Source organism: Lactuca serriola, chromosome 4 (assembly GCF_051521515.1).
Source record: "Lactuca serriola cultivar US96UC23 chromosome 4, Lser_US96UC23_V15, whole genome shotgun sequence".
Classification (NCBI taxonomy): Eukaryota; Viridiplantae; Streptophyta; class Magnoliopsida; order Asterales; family Asteraceae; genus Lactuca; species Lactuca serriola.
The window spans coordinates 27,221,409-27,233,171 of record NC_136411.1 but is presented as its reverse complement, the minus strand read 5'-3'; the positions used below and the strand labels follow the sequence as shown (position 1 = coordinate 27,233,171).

At 34.0% G+C, this 11,763-nt stretch overlaps 1 protein-coding gene across 1 annotated transcript; it reads left to right on the top strand.

The window, feature by feature from the left end:
• Positions 1-2,873: 2,873 nt before the first annotated feature.
• LOC145101234 (alpha-xylosidase 1-like) lies at positions 2,874-6,971 on the top strand. Its single transcript, XM_079038412.1, has 3 exons — positions 2,874-3,260; positions 3,558-4,231; positions 4,979-6,971. Exons 1-3 carry the CDS (start codon positions 3,025-3,027, stop codon positions 6,853-6,855), a joined length of 2,787 nt encoding a protein of 928 aa, XP_078894538.1. The 5' UTR covers positions 2,874-3,024; the 3' UTR covers positions 6,856-6,971.
• The last annotated feature ends 4,792 nt before the right edge of the window (positions 6,972-11,763 follow it).

Here is an 11,763-nt window from a genome sequence, read left to right as displayed (position 1 = left end):
ATTTACAACTTCCAGTTTTTTATTGGTTATTGTCTATGACAGATTGATTGATGTTCAACATGTAGCTTATTTCAAGTGTACAACTTTAGACTCAGTGTATATGACGACCATTCAAGTCAAATGGCCTTACCAAAATTCCATGTTCTTTCATTAAAACAAGTATAAGAAGGAAGTACTTTTAAATAATATTAAATTGTTTTCCTTTAATTGGTTTTGTGTTAGAAACGGTAATTAGTTTTTACTTTTTATGATGGTAGCTCCTAACTAGCTCTTATATATGGTTGTGGTTCAAAAAACATTTTGAGAGATGATAAGCAGGTATCTTCAAAGAGCTTGGAAACACCATGGAAGAATCTAACTTATACTTGTACAAACAAAGTCTTTAAATCAAATCATGCTTATAATAAGCATGTTATTGTCTGACTAACATATGGTACAACACTTAGGCCAAACGTATACACGCCACAAGAGGAGCTTGTGACCAGGTGATCACAGGGAGGCCACAATTGTACACACTATCCTTGGTGCCATGGTCGTGGTGGTTCGTGGTATGTGACACGGAGCGAAACAAACTAATGTAGAAGGGTTGACCATTTTCAACCAATGGGAAACAACTATCCTTTTTCCTATCTCTTCTTCCCCATGTTCATCTCTCTACTTTGTACAAACCACGATGGTAGCTCATGTTGTAGGTACACCATTCTTGGTGATCCGTGGCGGTTTGTGGTGTGTGACACGGAGCGTAACATACCAACGGGGAAGGGTTGATCATTTTCAGTCAATGGGAGACTGTTGTTATTTTTCCTCTTTCTTCTATTCCATGTTCATCTCTCTTCTCTTGTACAAACCACAATGATAGCTCATGTTGTAGGTACACCATTCTTGGTGTGGAAGGAAAAGATGACAGTTTTCAGGGGATGGAGGTGACGTGGAAGGAGAAGACGTGAGAAGTATACATCATGGTCTTAGAGAAAATTCATCGACCGACCAAAATCGATTGTATGTACAATATACTATTGGAATAAATTGTCTAAACTTATAAAAGAACAATTTTTTTCAAGGTCCAGATATTACAACGTTAGTCATCATCAAATCCTATAATTAAATGGGACCAACAAATATTAATATTATTAAGGTGGTGTATTATCTTGTTGCAAATGTAAGTCAAAACCTAACATAAATAGCTACATATTAATATATTATATTATCGTTCCCATGCTTGGTTCAGGCTATGATAGGACCACGCACATTTCTTGGAATGTGCTGGGACTTTGCCTTTTTCACAGTAGTAAAGTATCAAAATAAACATTCTATAATGGATATATTAACATGGAGAAATGTACAAAATAACAAATCACTTTATCATAATTACCAAAATAATCAACATATTTTTCTTTTCAATCATAACACACAAAATTCTTAAAAGAATATATATGAATATATTGTTCAAGCTAAAAATACCAAAGGTTAAATATAATTATTATTTTTTAAAATATAAAGTCTTATATTCATGAAAAAATTACTAAACTAACCATAATCCCTAATTACTAATTTATTTTTAGCCAAAAAATAGCACTTATCCCATAATAGTCACTAAAACCGCATTTAAAAAAAAAACCTATGGTCAACGCCAATTGACTACGGTCAATGTAACAAAAAAATTGACTACTCTTTCGCGTAATGAACTAATATTTCATGGGTCATCTACCATTTCAGAGCTCGCCGGCCCGTATTATATAAAGTTTTAGTTTTCAGATTAGGTGATTTTATGTAATTTTCAAGTAAGTTAGACTATTATTTTTTCTTAATGGAACCTTCACAGAACAACCAAACAATGTATTTTTCAATTCTTGTTGAAATTTTAGCATAATCTTAATTAGAACTAGCTTTTATACATATAGTTTGTTATTGTTCTTTTTTAAACAAAAAATTTCGAAACATACGGTATACAAGTAGACAATGCACAAATTGAGCATCAAATGCTTGTATACCGTAGGTTTCCTTGATGAAATCGTAGGTTTTTAAAAAACTACTCTTTGGGACACCGTTAACATTAGAGAATAAACTGTAGGTTTTTTAATACCTACGGTTTTGATTTTGAAAATAAAAAAAATTCTTTATACAGATGTCACTGAAACTATAGATTTTAAGTGAAAGAGTAGGAAAATTAGGAAACCTATAGTTTAACTTCTATTATGAAATAAGTGTTAATTTTTGGCTAAAAATTTATAAGTAATTAAGGATTATGGCTAGCTTAGTAATTTTTTCTATATTGATTTCTATTTGGTTTGTAACATATACTTCATCTGTCCCAAAATTATAATCCATCTTTCCTTTTTAATTTGTACCAAAATAGTAGTGTACTTCTAAAAATAAATAACATTTTTACCAAAATACTCCCTCATTATTACTTAATCAACTAAATATTTAATGGAACATTAAATACAAAGTAAGGACAAAACTGTCATTTTATTATATAAAGTTAATGATAATTAATGTTTTTATTAATCTGTATGTTTTTGTCTGTAGACAATAATATTGAAATGGAAAGAGTATAAAATATTACAATCACTTATCCAAATTCCTACGGTTTCACAAAACATCATATAAAAGTTGCATTGAAACATCATATAAAAGTTGCATTTAATAAGATGCTAAAATGGATTGAACTATTTGATTTGGTACAATACTTTATGCTTTTCTTTCAAAGATGTTCATAAAAGTACATTTTGAAAGTACATTAACAAGATCATCTGTGGAAAATAAAGTCTTTGATACACGATAAATGCTTTAAAATTCTACCATATGATTCGCATATCACCTTTACTAAAATACACCTAAATCAACGGCCATAATTTCTTTATCCATACATAAACAATCATTCCATCCATATCGCTCCCATGACTCTCTTTCCCTCCCCTTTCCTATATATACACTACACCTCACTGTTTCTATAGCTCTGTAGCTACCCCAACTGCACCACCAGTCTCCTCCGCCACCACCCACCGTAAACCACCGCCGACAATGGTCTCTTCTTCGAGACCCCTTCTACATCTTGCAGTCGTACTCCTTGTATCATCATGTATAGCCAGCATTACATCTTCTTCTTCTTCAAAATCTGGACCTGCTCCGATCGGCATTGGCTACCGTCTGATCTCCATTCATGAAACCTCCGACGGTGGACTTGTCGGTCAACTCCAAGTCAAACAGAAAAACAACATCTACGGCCCTGATATCCCTCTTTTGCAGCTATACGTCAAGTAAGTCCCCAGCTCACATTCTCAATTTCCTGTTTTTCTTTTTCACTTTGCTCCCTCGATTATTCATGTAAACCAAACACACCCCTTGCTTTATCTGTTACATTGTTATCTATTTAGTGTTCAATTACATAGTGAAGAGTATTTTATGTGTTCAATTATATCCTAGGGGGGTAAATGTAACGTTTTAAAAAGAAAGGGTCAACATGAAATTAGTGTCAGTTTCTTCTTCTCTTTGGTGATTTCTTCACGTCTTGGTTATTAATCTGACCCGACTCCGACTGGCTGCCGGATTTTCAGGCATGAAACCGATGACCGTTTAAGGGTACACATTACCGATGCACAGAAGCAAAGATGGGAACTACCGTACAACCTCTTACCACGACAACAACCGCCGGAGACGCCGTCAAAACAGACAAAAACCCCCGCCACAACGACGGAATTCGCCGGAAGCGAGTTGTTATTCAGCTACACCGCAGACCCATTTTCGTTCGCCGTAAAAAGAAAATCCACCGGCGAGACGCTTTTCAATTCCGCCACCGACAAATCCTCCCCCTACAACTCTCTAGTCTTCAAAGACCAGTACCTCGAGATCTCAACATCTCTACCAAAAGATGCGTCGTTGTATGGGCTCGGAGAGAACACACAGCCGCATGGGATTAAGCTCTACCCAAACGAAGCATACACGCTGTGGACGACGGATCAATCGGCGATCAACCTGAATATGGATTTGTATGGATCGCATCCGGTGTATATGGATTTGAGAAACGTCGGTGGGGAGGCGAAAGCACATGGGGTTTTGCTGTTGAACAGTAATGGAATTGATGTGGTGTACAGAGGGACCTCTTTGACATACAAAGTGATTGGGGGTATTTTCGACTTTTACTTCTTCTCCGGGACTTCCCCTCTTGCCGTTGTCGATCAGTATACTCAACTTATTGGCCGACCTGCTCCTATGCCCTACTGGTCTCTCGGTGAGTACCATTTTCCAATTTCCACATAAATATCTCCAATGCATTAAATACTTGTACCTTACATCTTATAAATATTTGTAATTCATGTTTTTGTACAAAATACTTGTTTCATGAAACACTGACACACAATCACCATCCATGTTCATAAAATAATATAGGTAATACTTAAAATACGAATGAACAAGTTACATTTTGATTGCTTATTTATTTTCTACCATTACACGTGATTAGAAAATGTATGTTTATTTTTGCAAAAATATGTGAAAATAGAAAACGATTCAATCATTGTTATCACAAAGTAAATGGGGAAAGTGACAACTTATGATGGATATTTGAGCTGCTATAATTAATGATAATAACTCTAGTTATATTGAGTTTATTTTGTAGCAAATTAATTGCCAATAACATAATATGTGTAGTATTTTAATTTGCTAAACACAAGTTTGCATACCTCGAAAATGTAATTCTTGTAATTTTTCGTGCGTTGAAAGATATATATTATTTTAATTGTATATTACTCAATTTGGAGTATCGAATAAAGGTTGTGTTTTAAAACAAAAAATCTGTTGAGATTTTCTTGTTTTTAACCAAGATGTGCCCATACAAGTGACACATGTGTATGTACTATGTAGGTCATCAATTTTAATGAAAATTTGTCGCTTTCACCAATTAAATATCTATTTCCAATACCAATAATTGTAAAATAGTATTGCATCCATCTAAACGTACATTGCTTTCCATTTGTAGGCTTTCACCAATGCAGATGGGGTTACCACAATCTATCAGTCGTCGAAGACGTTGTCGAAAATTACAAGAAATCAAAAATTCCACTCGATGTAATTTGGAACGACGACGATCATATGGATGGACACAAAGATTTCACTCTCAATTCCCGAAACTACCCTCGTCCAAAACTCCTTAACTTTTTGAACAAAATACATTCTCGTGGCATGAAGTACATTGTCATTATCGACCCTGGAATTGGTGTAAATTCAACTTACGGTACTTACCAACGAGGTCTAGCTAACGATGTTTTCATCAAATACGAAGGAAAACCCTATCTGGCCCAAGTCTGGCCTGGGCCAGTTAACTTCCCGGATTTCCTCAACCCAAAGACCGTATCCTGGTGGGTTGATGAAATCCGAAGGTTCCATGAACTCGTCCCTGTGGACGGGCTCTGGATCGACATGAACGAGGCTTCGAATTTCTGTTCAGGCCTCTGCAAAATTCCACAAGGGAAACAATGCCCCAGTGGAACCGGGCCGGGTTGGATCTGTTGTTTGGATTGCAAAAACATTACAAAAACAAAATGGGACGAGCCCCCATACAAAATCAACGCGTCCGCAACATCTGTCCCGATCGGATACAAAACTATCGCAACTAGCGCAGTTCACTACAACGGCGTCCGGGAGTATGACGCACATAGCATATACGGATTCTCCCAGACTGTTGCCACACACAAAGGCCTGCAAGGCCTCCAGGGCAAACGTCCTTTTATACTTACCCGATCCACGTTTGTTGGATCGGGTAAGTATGCAGCCCATTGGACCGGCGACAATAAAGGAACATGGGATGATCTAAAATACTCAATCTCCACCATGTTGAATTTTGGTATATTTGGGATCCCGATGGTTGGCTCAGATATCTGCGGGTTTTACCCTGCGCCAACCGAAGAGCTTTGTAACCGTTGGATCGAATTGGGCGCGTTTTACCCGTTTTCAAGAGACCACGCGAATTACTATTCACCAAGACAAGAACTTTACCAATGGAAGTCGGTTGCTAAATCGGCAAGAAATGCATTAGGTATGCGGTACAAGCTGCTTCCTTATTTGTACACTTTGACTTATGAAGCTCACACAACCGGTTCACCCATTGCTCGACCGCTTTTTTTCTCGTTTCCAAGTATAACCAAACTTTACAATGTAAGCACACAGTTTTTGCTCGGAAGTAGCCTAATGGTATCGCCGGTTCTTGACAAACATCAAACCAAAATCAGTGTCATGTTCCCAACTGGAACTTGGTATAATTTGTTTGATTTGAGTAAAGTGGTTGTCGCGAAAGAGACAGAGTCTTTCTCCATGGATGCTCCCTTGCACGTGATTAACGTCCATTTATATCAAAACACGATTCTTCCAATGCAAAGGGGAGGAATGATAACACGAGAAGCAAGAACGACGCCGTTTACCTTGATTGTGACTTTTCCGGCGGGGGCCACGGCGGGGGAGGCCAAAGGAAAGGTTTATGTCGATAATGATGAGCTGCCGGAGATGGAATTAGGAAACGGTCAGTCAACTTATGTTGAGTTTAGCGCAAAGGCTGTTAACGGAGTTGTGAAGATATGGTCGGAGGTTCAAGAGAGTAAGTTTGCTCTTGAAAAAGGTTTGGTTATCGAGAAAGTAACCGTGGTTGGGTTAACAGGGGTTAAAGGGGAAGTTTCGGTAGAGGTGGAGGGCATTATGGGAATTTTGGATGTTTCGAAGGTGGAATTGGTTGAAACTGAGCATAAGTTTTTAGATGAGTTGAAAGGGAAGGGTGTTGGGAAGAGCAAAATGGTTGAGGTTAAGGGGTTGAATATACCAATTGGTAAACAATTCTCGATATCATGGGCAATGAGAATTGATTAAATGTTGAGGGGTCAATTTGAAAATTATGGTGTTCCTTTTTGTAATTTCCGTAATTATTTGTTTCAAGCAGATATCCTTTTAAATATTTTGTTTCTATTTTACTTCTTTTTATTCAACTTATGGTATCCATCACTTAAGTTTTACTATACGGATTTCTTATTTTGAGTTTATTATATATTTGATCTAAAATTTATTCCTTTTTTCTTGTACTTTAGATTTGAAGCAAAATTATAAGTTTACTAGGAAGTAGGAATATGCAAACAATAATATAACGTGTCATCAAAGTAACATACAAAGATGTATGATGTTATTAATGACAACAAAAGTTTTAGTTTATCTTCGATTCATAAACTCAAGTCTCTAAAAGCCTAATTTCTCTCCCGAAAGCTTTTAGCTAAGCCCACAATATATTTAGTCCATTTTATGCTCCCCTCAAGCTTCCTTTTTTTCTTCTTTCTTAATTCGCTATGATGTTGTTCGAAAACAAGTGGGTGAGCTCTAGTGGATTGAGATGGTGTAAAGGGCACATATGGTCTTGGTGGCAGTATGTTTGTTCCCGGTTTGAGATTGGTGGATTTTGGAGGTGAGGGAGAAGAAGGATGCAATTTTCGTGGGTGTGTTGTTGAGATGGTGGGTGGTACGATGATATTGTTATGTAGATGGACGGAGGAAAAAGGGCGATGCAGGTTGTGTTTCAATCATCGCGGATTTGTGAAGGTGTTGGTGGTGTTTGACCGGAAGCGTGTGGGTTGGAGATGATCGATCGGCCTGTGATGGTGGGTTCCAGATATGCTAGCAGTGATGGATGAAACAATCGGTTCGGTGGTTGTTTTGGTTGTACTCGACGAGAATGGTTTACATGGGACATAATACTGAATGGTAGAAAGTTAGTTTAAGTTGGAAGCGAAAAAAAGGAGATTATCTACGTGTGTAAAAATATCACATGTAAACTGATATTATTCATAACCTAGTTGGTTTTATTATATATTGTAATGCTTGATAATGTAGCTATCAAAACACACACACACACACACACACACATATATATATATATATATATATATATATATATATATATATATATATATATATATATATATATATCATTACTATATATGAAAACCTTTTTTTACTCGTGCCTCCTACATCAGTTTTATAGGGTTCTAAGAACGCCACGTAACATTCCTTCTAAACGACACCATTGACATCTAACATCGGCTCACATTGCTGTCATACACCCCTGTGCCGTATCCGCTTGACCACCATGACCTATCTTCGAACGACACAAGACCTCAAATCCCATTCACAACGCCATGGGGACCGTCGTTTTTTAAAGGACGACATACACACCGCTTCCTTTTCGACTCTGTTGTATCCGACAACAAACATATTATACCCGCTGCATCAACAATTGGCAACCATCCAAACCCTAATCTTTCGCCATAAACAATTTGACAGCCGTCCTTTACGATAAAGGTGATGTCCTCTTTAGGTTTTTTGTTTTGTGCAATTTATCTACTTTTTGGTTCCATTTTTCATCTAATTAGGTTTTCTTTTGTCGATTTCATCTACACCTCCCACAAATTCTTCTGTGTTTTCTCAAATTTCATGGATTCACATCACCAAGAAGTAACATTCAACCAAAAAAAAAATTACGGATGATTAGTGGTAGAGAGAAGAGATTAAAAAAGCTTTTGGCGGTATTTTTCGAAAAAGGAAGATGCTTCTGACTTTTCTACGTAATCAATGTCATTGTCAAGGTAAAAAAACACGGTAAAGGGTGTCTCTTCTTTCTTATATGGATCTTTGTTAGAATTTTCTGTATATTGTCCAGGGTTTATTGGTTTATTGTTGTTCTTTAGTTACTAAATTGATTGTCTTAGAATTTGTTTCCTCTATCATTACCTTGTAATTGGAGTAATAAATGAAATTGAATATTTTTAAAAAAAATAAAAAATAATTGTAAACCCATTTAACCTTCAATTCAGAAATACTTTACATTGAATTTCATTTTAAAATGTTTACAGTATCCCATCCCTTTTCTTGCAATCCTCAAATACAGTGTTGAGACCTAAAGCATTGCATCAATGTCCTGTATTCGATAAACAGTTGCACTCCAATTATTTGACAAAAGTCTCAAACCATTAGTCTGCCCATATACAAAAATGAAGCTGGTGTTACTTATTATGATTGCTTTCTTGATTTTTGTTTTCATATTTCTTATCTGTTGCTACCAAGGATCATTAAAATTAAATAAAAAAGAATCATATTAGTTAGTTTCACATTTATTTGAATAATATCTATTTTTACAACTGTCATTCTTTCATATCCAATGATCAAAAATTACAACATTGTTAATTATTTGAAAGGATTCATGAGTTAGGATTAACTTTTTGCTTGAAGGATATGAGAAATCTCACATTTAAATGTGAATTGTTCAATTTTTACGCCGCCTTGCTTTCTGATTATTAATTTCTGATCTTTTAATGTCTTATCTCTTTCAGAAAATTTCCTCAAGAAAATTCTATTTTTTTGTTTTAAAGTTTGAAGCTTTAGGGGCATTAAAACTAATACACACACTTTTCTGTAGATCGAAAAATTATTGTTGTCATAATTAAGATATTGATAAATTTAGAAATAGTCCCATGTGTGCTTAATTTTTAAATTTCATATTGTGATAATCATGAACGAAATAACTCCTAATATCTACATTGCAACATGTTACTGGCAAAGCCACTCGACATGTGATTTTAAAAAAAAAATAGCTGTCATTTTTATCAGTTGGTTTTATTTTTAAAAGTTTGATAACAATCTAATTGCCATTTGGGTATTTCCACACAAAACTTTTGTATTTTTAATTTTTCCTTATTAGGACATTATACTTTGAAAAATCCACGGAAGAATTATATTTAAATTTTAAAAGTTTTCTTACAAAGAACATCATAATTTTAAAAAAATAATATTCAATTATAGCAGTGATAATTGCTTTGTATTTGGACAACATTGCTATGACTACATAAAATTTTCATAGTGTAATGCTATAATATGAAAATTTGAATAGGATCTATCATAACCAAATAAATGGAAGTACATTGTATTACTTGAAAAGTATCCAATTATAGCAATATGCTCCATTATTCTTCCTTATTAAGACACTATGATTAGGAGAATTTATCTAACTTTAGCGTCTTCTGAATAAAAAAGAGTGATATTTTGATTTTTTTACTAACAAAGTAAGAAAATTGATGAATAAAAAAGAGTGATATTTTGATTTTTTTACAAACAAAGTAAGAAGATGATTCAAATCTCTGTAAAAGGCAAAGACATGTTGCAACCGCTTCAGGAGCAGGTTTGATGGGATTCAAATTTTTTGGTTATTTTTTAAAAATTACTGTCAAGAATTTGGATTGCATTTTTGGCCCATCAACTTTCAAATATATTTCTAGGAACCAAAATAATTTTAAATTTTAAATTGAAAACAGCTAGAAAATTATGTATCTTAAATAAAATTTCATAATTATTAAAACAAAAAAAATTCTAACCTAATTGCATGCGTATTCATGATGGATTGGTTTGAATGTTTACATAAAATGAGATCAGAAAAACTTATTGAAATATCATTACATGCCTTAATCATTCATCTACATTAAAAGGATGATTCATGTAATTTGGAACTGACCAAATTTCATAGGTAGTTATCGGTACCAATTAATCACTTAATTATCGACCGATTCATAGTCTTTTTATGAACCATATCATATTCTTAATACTGGTCATCATCTTCCGATTTCAATCCTATGTTCCAAGTCAATTTGCAAAAGGTAGGTTATTCATTCGAAATCAATTTACACCACCTCTTAATGCTTGAATTTATGAATTCATTGTGTTACGGATATTCACTAGGTCATATTCTTTGATTTACAACAGAAACTAATGCCATTTTGTTTTTCAGGATAATAAAACAAAACATGTCATCTTAGTTTAGATTTTGAAAAAGAAAATACAGATATCAACAAGATCTTTTAGTAATAATTTCAAAATAACATCATTTATGATTATTCATGGTAGATCAGTTTTGCAGTTAATTAAGCCATGTAGTTTAAGCCATCATTGAACCGGTTATTATTAAAAAATGAAATTGGGTTGGTATTACTTGCATTTAGCATAAGGTTTATGGGTCGTTGTTGATCAGAACCTCTATCCAATTACAAAAAGATAACTTACAATTTAAACGTTTTAGGTCCATGCCATCTTTGATGTGCTCAAATTATCAAAGATGATATTTCATGATTAATCCAAATATCCTTACAGTCTTGCAAAAGATGTTGATAGGTTTTCTTTAAGGTGAAAAAATCATGTCAGAAAATAGCAATGGACTTTCATTTTGTTATTAATGAATTATACCTTGAAAATGCACCCATTTAATGTATTGTAATATCACTTTTTTGTTTGTAGCACAATATACTTTTGACCAAGAAAAGAAATACCCAAATTACCTTCTGTGGGTCGTGCTTAGCACGGACCTCAAACTTTTCTAGTATATATATATATATATATATATATATATATATATATATATATATATATATATATATATATATATATATGGAATGTGAAATATCTAGAATTAGGCTAGACTAATATTATTAGCTTGATAGTTTAAAATAAAATTTATTTTAACAAAAATCTCAAATCTTGTGGAATTAATTGTTATAATAATTCGAAATGTAATAATCATATTAAATAACCAAAATATTAGTAGGAGAAAATGAGTTCAAGAGTATAATGACAAGAATTGAATAAAATACTTTTTGAATAGTACCTCATTTGATTAGGCTTGGAATACAATCAGTACATGCATTTTGAGAAATAATGATTTGGAAATCTATGGAATTTGAACATGGAGAG